The 17,052-nt window shown below is 39.5% G+C and overlaps 1 protein-coding gene across 2 annotated transcripts; it reads right to left on the bottom strand.

Annotated features, from left to right (window-relative positions):
- Positions 1 to 5,737: 5,737 nt before the first annotated feature.
- tmed2 (transmembrane p24 trafficking protein 2) lies at positions 5,738 to 13,515 on the bottom strand. Of its 2 annotated transcripts, XM_036140656.1 has the most exons (5): positions 13,171 to 13,515; positions 9,985 to 10,177; positions 9,835 to 9,852; positions 7,157 to 7,264; positions 5,738 to 7,069 (listed from the first exon to the last, which is right to left on the bottom strand). In XM_036140656.1, exons 1-5 carry the CDS (start codon positions 13,348 to 13,350, stop codon positions 6,945 to 6,947), a joined length of 624 nt encoding a protein of 207 aa, XP_035996549.1. In that variant the 5' UTR covers positions 13,351 to 13,515; the 3' UTR covers positions 5,738 to 6,944. The 2 variants fall into 2 exon arrangements, with proteins under 2 accessions (XP_035996549.1, XP_035996550.1); XM_036140657.1 differs by lacking the exon at positions 9,835 to 9,852 and having other exon boundaries at positions 13,171 to 13,512.
- Between the last annotated feature and the right edge of the window lie 3,537 nt (positions 13,516 to 17,052).

Below are 17,052 nucleotides of genomic sequence, written 5' to 3'. Positions count from 1 at the left end.
TCTGTGGCCATACCGGACGATCACCCAAAGCTGGATCAAACGATTTAATCTGGTACAGGTAAATCAGTTCGCTGCCCAATAGTAATGTTTCAGAATGGGGAGACCAAGGCCACCCTTTTTAACAGGTTTATGAAGATAACTCTTAGAAATTCTGTGTGATTTGTATCCACATACAAACGTCACTATGATGAAGTCTAACCTTTGAAAGAATGATGACCATAAAAACACTGGTAAATTCTGAAAAATATATAGCAACCTCTGCGATAGACTGGTGACCTGTCCAGGGTGTACCCTGCCTCTTGTCCATTGACAGCTGGAGATAGGCACCAGCACCCCTCGCGACCCCACAAGGGATAGACATGTTAGAAAATGGATGGATGGATGAATGGATATAGCAACCTTGGTAAGCATAGCATCTTGACAGAGTTAATTCGCCCTATCATTGAGAGCGGCAGGACTCTCCAACTTTCAATACAGGCCTTAACCTTCTCTACAGCTCCAAAAATAATTAACTCGTAAAGAAGCTTAGGCTTCCTGGCCAATTTAAGGCCCCGATAGGTGAAATGATGATTAGTCACAGTGAATGGCCGTGTCTTTAGAAATTCCTCTGTTAAGGTTGCAACTAGTGGCATAAACTCACATTGTCCCCAGTTTACTCTGTAACCAGATATCGTACCAAACAAGTTTACATAGTATAAGAGAGTGGGAACAGAAACCTGTGGCTCATCCAGGCAAATTAATAAGTTGTCTGCATAAAGAGTCACAAGAATTTCATGCCCACCAACTTGAATTCCTTTAATCTCCAGATGCTTTCTGATACCAATGGCCAAGGGCTCTAGTGCTAAATTGAAAAGAAGCGGAGACAAAGAGTCCCCTTGACGAACTCTGCATTTCAGGGAAATAGGTTTAGACTTAGTTCCGTTTGTGATTATGGAGGATTGTGGGTGTGCATACAGCATTTTAACCCATTCTTTAAAGGTGTTACCATATCCAAATTTTTGGAGGGTGGCAAACAAATAGGGCCATACAATCATATGAAATGCTTTGTGGGCGTCCAAGGAGAGTATTGATGCTCTTGCAATCACTGTGTGGTCTGTGTATAGAACATTAAGGATTTTCCGCACATTACAGAACGAATATCTACTAGAAATAAAACTTGTTTGGTCTGGGTGAATTACTTCACTTTCCTAATCTTGTTGCTAGTAATTATGTTATAACTTTGAAGTCATAATTTAGCAGAGCAATCGGTCGATAGCTTCCCTTATCCGTTTCATCTTTGCCTTTTTTAAATAGGAGACAGATATTAGCATCATTGAAAGAAGGATGAACAAGCTTATTTCTGACTGTATCAGAAATTATTCTATGGAGTAAGGGAGCGAGAATAGCCTGGAAAGCCTGATAAAACTCCGGACCAAATCCATCTGGGCCAGGAATTGCCTCTTTTATTTCAACTAGGGAAAAACCTTGTTTTTCCTTAAAGTCTGGATTTATTTATTGAAAAGGCAGATGATAATAATTCTTCAAAATCTTCTTGTTGTGTAAGTGACTTAGTAAATTATGGAGTAAAATTACCTAAAAGGTCCATCAATATCCTCAAGATAATGCATGATTTTGATTTTAACCCGTGTATAGCCCATTTAGTTTGCTCTTTCTTTAATTACCTAGATAGTAGTTTTTGAGGCTAATCCCCCAGTTCAAAATGTTTTTGCTTTAACTTTAGTAACATATTACCTACTGTTCGTCATAGTTTGGGTTTTGTTTAGTCTTTAGTTTTGAACTTTTCTTTATTTAACCTTTTCACTGTTCTGTCACCAGCCAGTAATCAAGTCAGTTTTGTTCACCTCTCAGCCACCAGTCACCGACCAGTTGGTTCCACTCCCAGTCACCACCCTTCCTTAGATCAGTTCCACTTGTTGCCAGCAATTAGTTTTCAACTCCGGTCATCTGTTCACTCCTCTATTTATACTTGCCTCAGTCCACTCTTCAGGGCCAGATTATTTCGAGCCATTTGGTGAGTCTAATCCAGCATTTTCTGTTTGCCTGCCTACCTGTGATTCCGACCCAATGCGGCCTCCTGATTATCTGAACCAGCCTGATCCCTGTCAAACCTGATTACTTGCCTGTTGCCTGACCTGTATTCTGTCTTCTGACTGTCTGATTATCTAACTTGCCTGATACCAGACCTGGATCTGTTCCCTGACTCTGCTCCTGGATTCAGTTCTGGACTACCCTGCACTTCTTTTTATCCGGTTTGTCTTTGGACTATGGTTTGGATTACAAACTCTCTTTATTCCCTTACATCATTCTGCCTGTCTGTCACTCTGATTCCTACCCATTATCTGTCCTTTTAATAAATCGTCTTAAAACGTCTGTCTGGTTGAATGCTGGGTCCTCCGTTTCTGTGCATGACACTGTTTTTCCAAAATGGAATTGTATTCAAATTTAATTTTAAGAATATTGTAGTCTGATTGGAGACAAAGAGCTTCTATAAATCTTTTCCGCAGCAAAAAAATCACAATTTATTTTATTCTTCTGTGCTAGTTTTTGTTTAACAAAGCTTCATAACAGATTATTTACCCCCCTGAGTGCCCTTTGTTCTCAAGGTGCAAATGGACTGCTGAATCTTGCCCCAAGCTGCTGGCCCTCCTGTGAGAGGGCCACCAAGAATCAGCAGCACAAAGGATTTAGCAGAGGTGGCGAGGACAGTATAGGGGATTGTGGGATGCCGTTTATAAGATCTGGACATGGTTTCTTCTGCACAAGTCCAGAACAGGGCAAGATGCATTGCCACTGATCCCACCCACCTGGGCAATGCACTGCTGACCCACTTCTATCTGGTAAATGCTTCATAAACATTAAATCAAAAACTAATAGATAAAAAAATGCATCATTAAGGGAACATTAGGTGGTTGGTTTGTACAGGAACACAGTGGTTCATGTCATTCGCTGAGGGTCAAGTGTTGGATTTTTTGGACTTAGATGCAAGCCTTGTCAGACCCTGAGGTCTGTTTGCATGTGTTCAGCTTCGAGGGAGGGATGTTGGTCAGTCCAATCAACTGATTTAATTTGCAGAAAAAAAAGGGAAAATATGTGGAGAGGTTGGGTCTTCTTGTGTCTGCGTGTTGTATGCTGTCTGTGTGCATTGCTCAGCTGGTGTCTCTCTAAAAAAAATCACTATGGTAACACATGGTATAAAGATTCTTTATACTTAAATTTTTACCTGTTTTTGGCACCAAGCATGCATCATTAACGGGAGGTGGTACACAATAACTGGTATAGTAGTAGTGGCAGTAGATTAATAAGGAAGTTAGTCTCACTGTGAGAAAAAAAATCTATTTCTTGTATATCACAATTAAAATGTCTTCATTGAAAGCAGAATGAAACCAAAATCAAATTCCTTGTTATACAAAGCAACTTGGCAATTAAAATAGATTCTAAAATTGACTTCCAGAAGAAAGAGGCATTTTCTAGCTAATAGGCTAGAAAATGTCATCAGTGGTCCTGACTTCAACAAATACATGCTACCTGTGGAACTTCCTGATCATTTGGACAAACTTCCATTTGTGTTTGTCAGTCCGGTCAGCTATCTGCCCTCCTGAAGAAATACAGTTAGGCCCAGAAATATTTGGACAGTGACACAATCTTTATGATTTGAGCTCTGCTCTACAATGTAACTGAAGTGCAGACTTTAAGGTTTAATACAAGGGGTTGAACAAAAACATATGATTAAACACGTAATTGTAGCTATTTTTATACAAACGCTCCTCATTTCAAGGGCTCAAACTAGTTGGACGAATACACATAACTCTAAGTAAAATGTTCTTCAATATTTTGTTGAGAATCCTTTGCAGGCAATGAGTGCCTGAAGTCTGGAACCCAAAGACATCACCAAAAACGGGGGTTTCCTCCTTTGTGATGCTTTGCCAGGCCTTTACTGCAGCTGTCTTCAGTTGGTGTTTGCTTGAGGATCTTTCTGCCTTACGTTTTGTCTTGAGCAAGTAAACTGCATGCTCGACTGGGTTGAGATTTGGTCATTGACTTTGCCATCGCAGAAGATTTCACTTCTTTGCTTTAAAAAATCTTGGGCTGCTTTCGCAGTATGTTTTGGATCATAGTCCATCTGTACTGAGAATGGCATTCCAATCAACCTTGTTGCATTTTGCTGAATCTGAGCAGAAAATACATCCCTATACACTTCGGAATTCACCTGGCTGCTTCTGTCTTTTGTCACAGCATCAATAAATACAATTGACCCAGTGCCACTGGAAGCCATGCATGCCAATGCCATCACACTGCCTCCACCATGTTTTACAGAAGATGTGGCGTGCTTTGAATCATGAGATGTGCTAATTCTTCACCAAACTTTCTTCTTCCCATCATTCTGGTACAGATTGGTCTTGGTGTCCTCTGTCCAAAGGATGCTGTTCCAGAACTGGGCTGGCTTTTTCAGGTGTTTTTTGGCAAAGTAAATTCTGGCCTTCCTATTTTTTAAGCTGATTAATGGTTTGCACCAGGTTTGTATTTACTCTCATGAAGTCTTCTCTTTATAGTAGACTTAGATATCGATACACCTAATTCCTGGAGAGCGTTTTTCACCATGGGAAGGATTCTGCAATCATCCACCACCATTGTCTTCCATTGACGCCGAAGCCTCCGAGTTCCCAAGCTCACCAGTGCACTCTTTTTCTTAGAATGTACCAAACTGGTGATTTGGCCACACCGCACATTTCTGCTAGCTCTCTGATGGATTTCTTCTTTTTTTCAGCCTCAGGATGGTCTGTTTCACCTCCATGGAGAGCTCCTTTGACCACATGTTCCATGTTCACTGCAACAGCTTCCAAATGCAAACACCAGACCTGGAATCAACTTGACCTTTTAATTGCTTGATTGATGACAGGTTAACAGGGGAAGAGCCCATGCAGCCATGCTATTTATTTTGCTGTCTTCTGAGTCAATTGTCCAATTACTTTTGGTCCCTTGAAAAAGAGACGACTACATATTAAAGAACTGTAATTCCTGAACCCTTGACGTGAATACTCTCAAATTACAGCTGAGAGTCTGCGCTTTAAGCCCATATTGATTATATAATTGCATCCTGAATGTGTTTTTATAAACAGCTAAAGTAACAAAACTTGTGTCACTGTCCAAATACCTCTGGGCCTAACTGTATGTTTTGTCTTATGTATTCCAATGTGTGGAGATTTTGAGTAAACATCCTCCCCTTTTGCTGTGAACTGCATAAGTCCAAGTGCTGCCTTCAGCCAGAACCCTTTTACTGAGAGATAAAACTGTTGCGGCCCTCTCTCAATAGATCTCCAATGCCGGGTAAAAGGACCTTGTGACAACATTCCACAGCCTTGAGATGGGGTGGCTGGTTAGTGGAGCACTTTGCCAGTTTCTCCTTCGTTGAACAAACCCAGGAAAACACTGTTGGGAGCAAACCAAAAACATCCCATCAGCCCTAGAACACCATCCCCACAGTGAAACATGGTGGTGGCAGCATCATGCTGTGGGTTTTTCAGCAGCAGGGACTGGGAAACTGATCCGAGTGGAATCAATATGAATCCAACTATCTACAGCTTTGAATGCGAGTATTGTAACGCTCGTCGTTTTTAAATTTATATAAAGGAGCACCAGTAACTGTGCACACACACTGTATCAAATTTTGTGACACTCAAGCAATTTCCTTTCTTCTTGGAAATGATTAACAGCTAAATGTTTAAAAAGAAAACAACCATACAGAATATTGGCTTTATTATGAAACCTGGGGCATTATTTCACAGAGAGCCATCCTACATTTTTACAGACCCATGAAGCTGATTTTGATGCAATCACAAAAAAGGAGTCACTGTATCCAGAGCAGGCTGGCTGCCTGCTCTGGATACAGTGTCTGCTCGCCAAAGATTTTTAATACAAAACTGAAGCATATTTTGTTACATGCAACACTCAGTGACTGCCGCATATGTAGCTTTTACACAGTGGCATCCTCCTGACAGCTGCATGTTACTCAACAGGCTCCAGAAATAAAATATGGAAAATATTTTAAAACAGTATCATTGTGAAACCAAAAACCCTGATAACTGTAGAACTAAGCACAACAAAAATATATCAAGTGTACAAACTCCTCCTCCCCCCAACCCAAATCAACATGTAACATAGATTTCAGTATTCAATCACACTTTGTTTTGGAGCTCCAACAGCTCAGTTAAAATCTGACCCTCAGGTCCTGCAGTCAAGTTTTAAATTGAGTAAAAATGAACTATGTATGTGGTCAAGTCATCTGGTCAGATTTTCTTAACAGGGAGTAGGAACAGACCATCTCCATGAAAACAATATCCACTGAAGCCCCCCCCCCCCCGGTCGGTTTCACTTTTAATCCAATGACAGTGGTAGAGGTTGTCTAATGTTTCATAAAGACCAGCTACAACAGGAATCCTTCAGACTCACCCAAGGAGTGCAATTAGTGGCTGCAGAGCTCAAGAACACAGGGAAATTTGACACTAGAAATAGCCACCTGTCTCTTGGATAATGGGTTCCAATTTCCTTTTAGCCCATTTAAATATGACTCCATACATGCCCTTCCATTTATATGCATTTTTGAGTATTTCTTGTGTTGCAGTTACAGAAACCTCAGTGACTTGCACAACCAAAATGTACTAGGACTAGTAACTGGTGCTGAACTATAATAAACTCAAAAACTTGTTAAGCCCAAAAAAGAAGGAAAAACTAATGAATTTGACATCTAACTCTTTTGGCCATTCATTTCCAATCATACAATTAAAGAGGGAAGTAAACAGGCAACAGAATAAATGAAAAAACAAAAACATCTGAGATCAAATCAGGTGTTGGCTTTTCTCAAAACTGCCAGTCTTGTCTTTCTGAGTGTAAATAACTGTCTTGGTGTTGGAGAAAACAGTGGAGGACACAGGGATGGATTAACACAACTACACCACTCGTCGCACTTCAAAAAATCTTTTCAAGTAGTAAATCTGTCCAAGCGTCATGGCCACCAGAACCAGAGCTTCGAAGAAGGACCACAAGACCACTCTGCTGTTTGTGTTGTCGTTAACTAGAGGAAAAAGAACAAGAGCCAGGTTGTCAAGGATACCGTTTACTCCATTTACAAAATCACATTGTTCTCCATTTGCGTTCTTACTTGCTCTGTGTATCCTCTCGCGAACCTCCATGTATTCCTGCTCATGTTTCACCGCAGTCATAGCTACAGCTAGCTCGTTGATCATCTCCTCCAGCTTGTTTTGGTGAGCTGAAACAATCAGTGAATATATGATCATCAATGATCAATCAAGACAACCGTCCTGCACAGAAGACATGCATCAGGTTTATGCAGTACATGCAAAACCCTCTTACATCTGTGACCTGAGTGGCAGATGATTCCTTTCCATTTACAGCTCTGTGGAACAGTATTTGGCCCCTTACACATTTCCTGTTTTAGCTCTGCTGTCACACTTAAATGATTCAGATCAAACGCATTTTAAAAAGAAAATACAAAATGCAATTTTCAAATGATTTATTCATCCAGGGTAAAAAATAAATAAATAAAAAAAGTACCAAACTGGCCTTATACAAAAAGTAATTACGCCTCCTTGTTAAATCATGAAGTAACTGATTAATAATATTTTGTGGAAAGATGAGTTTAATTTCACGAGCCACATCTAGGCTTGATTAACATCCAACCTGTTGAATCAAGCAAGCACCGCAGGTCTCACTTGCCACAGTTGAGGTCAGTGTTTATGATTCACCAATAAGAGAGGCCAAAAATGGCCTCCATGCAAGAATTTTCAAGGAAGAAAAAAAGGCTGAACAAAAGAACACAAGGGCCCCTATTCCACTCCCTGCTTGATGAACCTCAAGACCGTCTGGAAAGTATTCTGTGGACTGACAGGACAATAGTAGAACTTTATAGAAGGTGTATGTCCTTTTGTATCTGGTGTTAAACGAGCATTTCAGAACAACAACATTAAACCAACAATAACGGTAGTATTATTGTCTGAGGCCGTTTTGCTACGTGAAGAACCGAATCACCTGCTTTAATTGACAGTACCATGAATTTTCCTTTGAAAAGGAAACTGGTATACAGGTGTTAAAACACTGTATTTATGCAGCAGGACAAGAATCCAATCGACAAAAACCTTGGCATCGAATTTCGTTATCGATTCGTTGTGTTGCGCAATTAACGCGTTACACTCCATGTTGGAGCCGTTTACCTCATGCAGACGGTAGTCAATGCTAGCTGACGCACACTCACCAGTTGGTGGTGGTAATCCACACTGAAAAGATGTTTGCTAACCGCCAAGAAACTCAAGAAGAAGAAGAATGCTAGCTGACTGGCTGCAGAGCGACGTAAACACAGCGAGCCGGAGTGGAGGCGGCATTTTCCAAATACTGCTTTTTGTAGTAAATTCTACAAATGACAATAGCACCACAGTAGCACAGGACCTAAAATAACATGGAGTCACTGATGAGAGTGAAGAGAGCTAAACAGCAGGGTAAGTCGTTACTATATCTAGCATTTGTTCATTTTCAATGTGAGGAAACGCAAACAGCGCTTGGCTCGGCCCTGTGAGTGGAGTTCAAAGGAGAAACTCTGACTTTAGCAGAGATGTTGAATTTCCATAAAACAACCGCAGAGGATTTGTACTTCATCCGGAAAAAAACCTGAGTGAAGGTACTGTATGGGAGAGAAGAGCAGGTCTCTGAACTAACTTTTCAAGAATCAAGAGTCTTTATTGTTGTTATGTAACCATAGTGAAATTTTGGTGAGACACTCATTCCTAAAAACAAGACATAAGCATCCCTAAAGGACACCCTCAATAATGTAAAACCATCAGAAGAAATAAAAAGTATTTGGAAGAAAAATATGGCAGAAAAATATGTAGAAGGACAAATGTAGCATGTAGTTTTTACATAAAGGGGAGCTTGTGCTGAAACAGTCTGAAACGGGCTGGTGGTTTATTTGTCTGAAGTGGTGTTTTTGCACTGGTTGCATTGGTATGCCCAATTATTTCCCTAGATGCATTAGTTCAAGGGTGAGGTTCAACCAAACTGCATTTACACCCCAGCTTTACAGCTTCCCCTTTGTTGTGTTAAATCACTGTTCATACAGACATTGTCTATTAAATGATAGACTAAGAATATAGTCAACACTTCTTTATTTAAAGCAAAATTATTTGAAGCAAAATTATGAATTACCTAATATTATTGTAACAGAACACCTAAATAGCAACTTGTGTTTTGTGCGCTTATTTGCTCTTTTATTCCAAATGTTCAATTTTGGAAAAAAATTAACATTTAAAAAAATAAATAAATAAATCATCCGATTCATCGATTATTAAAATAATCATTAGTTGCAGTCCTAGCTGAATTAACACAATTCTGCAAGGAAGAGTGGGCCAGAATCCCTCCGTAACCTTGCAAAGGACCTTTCGCAAAGGTGAGAAAACTAGTGATTAGAGAGATTTTCACACAGGGCCAGGTTGGTTTAGGGATCCCTCCAAAACAACATTTTGTATTTAATCAGTTAATTTCTGTCCAATATCAAAATGTGTTTGATAATCTTAAACATTTAAGAAAGACAAACATGCTAAACCTGTAGAAATGTGTAAAAGGACCAAATACATTTGCATAGCGCTGTACTTCTCTAAAATTGAGTGCAAGCAGTCAAACCATTAAAACAAACACTAAAACCTGCCTCTTTCGCAGCAAAAATGTAATATTAGTTTATACTACTACAAAAACAACACTGGTTATTGAAAACTTCACAGTGCATCCAAAACTCAACATATTGCAATTTTAACAGTCGTTTTATTCCCCTACCATCCCAGCTGTCACCACCTACAGAGAAAGGAAATGTTCCCAAAATAAAGTCAAAACAAAACTCATTTTAAAAGCAAGACAAAAAAGCAGAATCTATCAAATAAAAAGTTACAGCAACGCTCTTCAATCAAACATTGCCAGTACCAGTACCTTCTGTCTCCATGTCTTGGCCTTTAGGTGCCTCTCCGATGTCGATAGTGAACATGACGATCTTGGGTGTCATGGTGGACATCTTGTTGCTGAAGCAGAACTTGTAGGTCCCATCCATGTGTGCAGCCACGGAATATTTTCCACTGGACTCTCTGTCCCCTTTGTAAATCTGCTTACCATCAGGTCCTGTTATCTAAAAAGAGAAAAACGTCCGGGTAAAAAAAACATACCAATGGTGTTTATTTTCCGTTTAAAGGGGACTAGTCAGTTTTTTTTTCCTCTTTACAAAACAAAAAAATTTAAAAATAAATAAAATACGCACAAAAGACCTTATAGTCATCTTCAAATAAAACAATACACACCAGGCACTGGGCATGATCAGCATACAAACGTTTTGACATATGCAGGCAGTACTGCAGAACCATTAGACGTAGGGATACAGGTTAACGATTCATTATTAAATATAAAGTCTACAAAAGTCTAAAAAAAAAAACTTACGATCATCAATAAGCGGCCATTTTCTCAAAAAAAAAAAGAGTTTTCTCTTGTATCAAGAGGGTCTTTCCAAAACAGGAGGTGCTCTTTTTTATAATTTGCAGAATTTAAAGAGTTGCATCATTATATTCTAACAATTTATTGTGCCACCTGTAACCAAATTGTAGTTTTCTCACACATTATTAAACATATTTATAAAATATTACAAAACAGGAACCTATTAGTTTACTGACCAGAAACAAATAAGAAGAATAGAATAAAATGTGTGAAACACTTAAAATACTCAACGCCCTCACCAGCAGTGCTTTTGGCATCATGTCTTTTTCTATCATTTTACAATTTTGCGTGAAAACATACAACACTAGGTGCAAATTAGGTCATAACTTAAAGAGCTTGTTAAGTGTTTATATTTAAAAACAGAACTGGGTGCATTATGCATCCTTGTCATTAAACGGTGTAAAATAATCCCACATGGACTCTGTTTGGACCGCTTCACATTTCCTCCTCCATGATTGTTTTTCTCCTAGTACTGTGGTCTGGCTCCACATTAGAATGAGGGCCAGGGCCCTCCTCTGGATGCCATGCATCTAAAAAAGTAGTGCACCGACACACCAGCACGCGCACCAGCCTCCTGACAAACACGTGCACACCCGTGCCACCAGCCATTGACCGTTACGCTGCAAAAAAATCCTGCTGAAGACCCCGCAGGACCATTTTCTTACCATCACAGCACACTATATAGCGGAGGGCAAAATGCAGCAAACAGGGCTTAAAACAAATGTGGTGTACAGAGTCCAGACTGGTTGTGTTGTGGCAGAAGAAACCAAAGATGTTCTTTCAGAATTTGGCATTTCTGACAAAATTGTAGCAGTCACTGTAGATAACGCTGTCAATATGGATGTGGCCATCAAGCGGCTGCAATTTGTGAAACTTTGCTCCTTTGCCCACACACTTAATCTAGCAGCACAAAGTCTGTACTCCCCAAATCCAATGAGTCATTTGGTGGCCACGGTCCGAACTATTGTTGTGTGGATAAAGAGGTGCTTGATGGCAAAGGTGGTTCTACAGGAAAAGCAACAGCTTTTACACAAGGAGCTCAAAGTTCATGTTATTTAACCATAGTGTACTATATAGCTTGTTAATGTACTGACTGAGTAACGGGTATCCTCCTCATTGTGCCTTCAGCAGGCGGGCTGCAGGCAGCAGCACAACCAGGCGCTGCCTTCAGTGCATGGAAGGTGGGAGGGGCAGTGTCTGCGGCAGCACTTACTACTCGCTAAAAAAAGTAACTGCAGACCGATCAATACTTTTGCGTGTTGTCAGTTTCAGCAGTATCCATTTACAGCTGTTTGTCAAAAAAAAATGTGCCTGAGACATTTGGGATAAAGCTTTGATTCAGACATGACTTTTTATAATTACTTTAAGAAAAGAAAAACCTATCGAGATAAATACAGTATGTCAGCATTCAGCCAAAAAATATTGAGATACTGTTTTTGGTCCATACTGACCAGCATTAACACACACACATGCACACACACACACAGGTACTGTGTCCCCAGGTGGGAACACCTGGGGACATCTGTGATGCTATTAAGTACAGGCGCACTGGATTGTCTAGATATCAAAAACGACTCCAATTTAATATTAACTGAAGGTCGACATAATCTTGTTTAAGAAATGATTCAATAAACTCAACCATTTAAGTCATTACAGTGTATAGTAAATTGATTAACTGACAAAAATCTAACCAAATTTCCAGTCTTTTATGCCTTTTATACAGGCCATCAAATTTTTGTAAGTCCCTAACTGGACAACTTTTGCACAACCGGGGCTACCTCTGAAGCAAGCATCATGGGAAAAGTGTTTCAGCTATTTCCTGAAATGGTGACATCATTTAAAAATCTTAGGCTTAAAGTAACGATCTACTACCTAAATAGAACATTTGAAGTGGAAATAGAACTTTTTTTGTTCGATTCATTGATTAATTGTGAAAATAATCGACAGAATTATCAATTATTAAAGTAATCGTTAGTTGCAGCCTAGTCATAAAAGCGAGATTAATTTTGGGGTAGTTATTATTGGAACAACAACTAAACAATATGTTTTTCAGGAATGGTGGTGGGTGGGTCGTTTCCTGGTAGCTTTTCTAGACTTATCCCTCGCGAGATCTGGCAACAGTTATTTGTACCTAATCATGGAGACGTTGCCTAGTAGAGAATACATATGGCAGCCGCCAAGTGGAGCAAGAACGAGTACAGCTAGCTACTTTAGCTGCAAGCAGATCTGCAGAACAGCTTCGAAACAGTCATGGACCCCACGTTAACGATGCATGTTCCGAAATAACACTGAGAGGCATACTTAGTAGCTCAGCCAGACGCTAATGCTGCACTCAATTTATCAACACATCACACTTCAAATGCCGTGGTAAAAACATCATTGTGGCTTTATGGTATATTACGAGATGAATGTTAATAACCTGAAAATTTCTAAAATACCAGAAAATCCGGATCATAGCTACTTCGCTTCAGGTGACGTTTCATTGCGAGACGGCTAATCGCTAGCAGCTAACCTTAGCGTAGGGCCTGCCTAGCCAGTTTGTAGTTTGAGCAGTCAAAGCACTAACTAATACACATAACATAACCTAACATGACATGACTGTGTTGGTTGGTCGCATTTGATGAAGCATATTACCTCTACATCGATATCCAGGAAGCCTCCCTCGGCCACCTCGAACATGAGGCCCATCTTCGTGCCGGAGTTGACCCGCTCGTAGAAGCACTCCTCAGCATGAGCGTCTATGCTAACAAAGTAGCCGGACGCGGTAGCAGTGAGGACTGCCAGCAAAACAACCAGCTCCGATGCAGTAAACATTACTTCAGTGGTCTGACAACACCGAAGCTATAAACAGTGTCTTTTTTTACAGAATAACCTGTAAACGATGGTGTGTTCCTGGGAGTGCACACTCGGAATAGAAGAGGCGCACCACTCTCTACAGCCGTGTTCCGCTCTCTGACTGCCACGTACGGTTAATGGAACGACAAGCGGAAAGGGCCAAACTTTACGACAGCGCCTTTCATCTGACTATTTCGACAAGAGTTCACTTCCAAGTTACAACAGGAAAAAATTCCAACCCAAGTCGAAGAAAAAAAGAAAACAATATTTAACAAGGGGGCAATTATTTTTTTCACATACTAATTTTTCTTCTTGAAAGTAATTGTTCCAAGAATCCTAGATGTATTTACTTGAGTTATCCTTGTCTGAAATTAGTTTGAGTTTTTAAAATATTTAAGTATGATAAAAAACAAACAAAGAAACCTGTAGTATGTTAAATATGATTAAACAGTACTCTGCTTCCCACACAAACAACATACTTGTCTTTTTATTATCAAAATGTAATATTTAACTCCTTTTTTGTGTTAGTTTTAAATGTTTAGTCTCCTATTAAGGCAAAGGAACAGAATAAAATACAATAGAATCCTTTGCTTGTTCCACTGTGCAGAGATTTTTTTATGTATCAGCAGCAAAAAGATAAAACCAAAAAGAAAAATACACTATACATTTGTTAAAGAATAATAACAAAACTTGCAAACCCAATAGGGATAAAGCGTGTAGGAAAATGATTGGATGGATGGATAATAACGTCACTTCATACTTAAGACTAAAATACAGGGGGTGCAACAACCTATTATGCACACATTACAGCCCTCTGCCCAAAACACACACACAATCACTAGCCACGTTTCTTTTTATTGTTTCCGTGTATAAATCTTATTCTTTCATTGACTTACAAATACAAGAATATTATTCCAGACTTTTATGTAACATATTACAGAATGTGATCAGCTCAGTCAAAAAAAAAAGTATAATAATGTGATAACATATTGGAGTAAAGAACAGTTTGGACTTTACGTAACAATTTTAACACTATCATTACATGTTGTGCCTTTGCACTTGCCCATTTGTCAAGTATGGCATCGAATGAAATAGACCGTGCCACAGTGTTTTCGATAGAGAGATCACTGCTAACTGGGTCAAACGGTCAAACAAAGGTATGTTTTGATAAGCTTCCGCTTATCAAAGGATCTCTCCACAGATACAACGATCAGATGCAAGATCAAGGGCTACTGTTAAATTTGAGAAAACAAAATTAAGATAAAACTGTATGAGACAGTTTACGTTCTCAAGAGCCCTGTAAGTATACAGCTTTTTTGGGTATATTTCTTTAATAATATCTCTGGAAACATCACAGGTAGTCAGGGCATATGTGGTAACAGATTCCTCAAGCTCGAGTGATGAATTTACATTTTTCAGACATAAACTGAAGACTGGAAAACCTGTCAGAGAGCTCTTGCAGGATTGTGTCGACAACGACATTGAAAACCATGCACCTAAAGTGCCTTTCAGGTTCCTTTTCATGATGACCAGTGCAGGATATGTCATCTTGGAAAATATTTAACTTCTTAAAAGGTCTCTCTTTGAATTCTGAGTAGCATCGATTAATCTAATGGCTGTGTCCATTGAGAGATCTGCTGCTTGTAGTGTCTTGCTTGCAAAGTTGATCTCCAAAAGTAAGTCATACCAAACTAAGAGACACACAAGGAACCCCATACAGACAATCTTCTCAGATAGTGACTTTGCCTCTGAAAATTCTTTGCTGTCTCCTGCCACTTCTTCAAGCTTTTCTAGCACATCTAGAATCCCCCCAACTGGAAACATACAGCTGTGACAGACTCTAGCTTTGCTTCCCCCCTGATGTCACTCAGAGGCCTCAGTGTGATGTCAACAAATTCAGTGAGAATATCATACCTCTTCACAGACAATGAAAATATGGTATACAATCTCTGAAGGGTGCCAAAGAAGGTCAGACATTCTCTGTTGGATGAGGCTACATCACATAACAAAAGTTTCAGGCTGTGGCTACAGCGGGGGATAAACAGAGCCTCTGGACATCTCTGTTGTATCAAAGCTTGAATACCTTTGTTTATACTCTCCTCATATTGGAGCCATTGTCATAACTTTGACCCCTACAATTAGCCAACTCCAACCCCAGGCTATCCAGTACCCTTGTCAGTATATTTGTGAGGCTTTTCTCACACTGCCAGTTATTACACCCCACCACAAGGTGTGTGTCGACAACTCTAGCCTCCCCAAAAGCTTACATGCAAAAGAAAAGACTCTGTTAGTACTTTTGGAGTAGAGTAACCAATTCCATTCAACTTTCTCTCCATTGGACAGTAAACAAAAACAGCAGGCTTAGGAAAAACACTGTCTACTCTTATCTGAATTTGGATATGGCCCATCAAATCATTTCTGTGGGTCATTTTCAACAATGTACTGGCTCAGTGAGTCCCCCATTTCTTTTTCAATATAAATAATAATTAAAAATACATAATTTGGTATTAAGTAGCTGTTCCTACACTTCCAATATTAGACCAACCTGTTGTCTTCTGCTGTCTGTTTCAGTTTGTTCTCTCTCTCCCTCTCTCTCTCTCTCTCTCTCTCTCTCTCTCTCTCTCTCTCCATCCTCACAGCTGAATTACATGACTTTTGTGTTGAGGATGTGTTAAAATTACAGCAGTCAAACACATGAACAGCATAACATCTTCATTTTACATTATATAGTTGTTGGACATCAGTCACTGATTTGACACTTCATCTGATCAGAATTAGATACATCACAACAGCATTGTAGTGTTATATCCTAAGTTCACCCAAGTTCAAAAATGTATGTTTTATGATTTATCATCTAGTTAAATGACTCGCTGAACAACAAAAATAATCACATACAGGGTATTTTAATAGTCATGGTCTATTATATACTGATCACTAGACATAAACTGAATATTTACAAGCATTCCCTTGATGCTCCTCTTGGCTAAACTTACCTACTTTCTTTCAACCACTTTGAAAAGCTTTTTTTCATCCCTCTGACATATCTTTCTCCATCTTTAGCTCCCAATGACCGCACAACTTGAATGAAAACGATCGCGTTCCAGCGCGTTCTCGAGGGGGCGCGCACCGGTGTTGTGTGAAATTCAGTCCCCCCCCCCCCCCCCCCCCCCCCCCGACATAATCTGTTTCCAATGTGTCGGGAGCGCGCTTTGCAGCCCTTTTCGCGGCGCTACTAATTGATTTGTCGGTAAAACAACTCATATAATTATGTCAAGGTTGTAACATTCAGTTTAATCGGCAGCTGTTGTTTACAAAATTGTTAAATAAAAATAAATAAACGAGTTTTTCTTACCCTGTGTTGTGTTATTTTAAACGCCAAGATAATCGGTATTTTTCCAACTTTTGTCACGTTTAGTGTGACAAATAAAAGTAAGCCACCAAACACAGTATTCCAACACGTAGTGTGTATTTATGATTTTTCATTGCTGAAAAAAGAGGATGGAAACTGGCTGATAGCAGGGCACAAAAATGAAGACTTCCTGAAAAGATAAGAGTGTAGACTTTAAATCCCGTTGTAATGTAAAATATGACGGATTACTGGATTAAGGAAATTTCTAGTATACTACATGCTATCACACATATTTTTTGAGAATTTAGAAACAGTTGCTCTTTATTTCCCAA

The sequence above is a fragment of the Fundulus heteroclitus genome, chromosome 8 (genome assembly GCF_011125445.2).
Source record: "Fundulus heteroclitus isolate FHET01 chromosome 8, MU-UCD_Fhet_4.1, whole genome shotgun sequence".
In the NCBI taxonomy this organism is placed as follows: Eukaryota; Metazoa; Chordata; class Actinopteri; order Cyprinodontiformes; family Fundulidae; genus Fundulus; species Fundulus heteroclitus.
The sequence above is the reverse complement of the archived record's forward strand: the minus strand, read 5'-3'. Positions and strand labels throughout refer to the sequence as shown.

Excerpts from the sequence above, each read along its gene's own strand:
- tmed2 (XM_036140656.1), bottom strand. The coding sequence starts at position 13,350 with ATGTTTACTGCATCGGAGCTGGTTGTTTTGCTGGCAGTCCTCACTGCT. Across the intron at positions 10,178-13,170 it reads TCCTGGATATCGATGTAGAG|ATAACAGGACCTGATGGTAA; the intron begins GTAATATGCTTC and ends TTCTCTTTTTAG. Across the intron at positions 7,070-7,156 it reads CGAGAGGATACACAGAGCAA|TTAACGACAACACAAACAGC; the intron begins GTAAGAACGCAA and ends TTTTTCCTCTAG.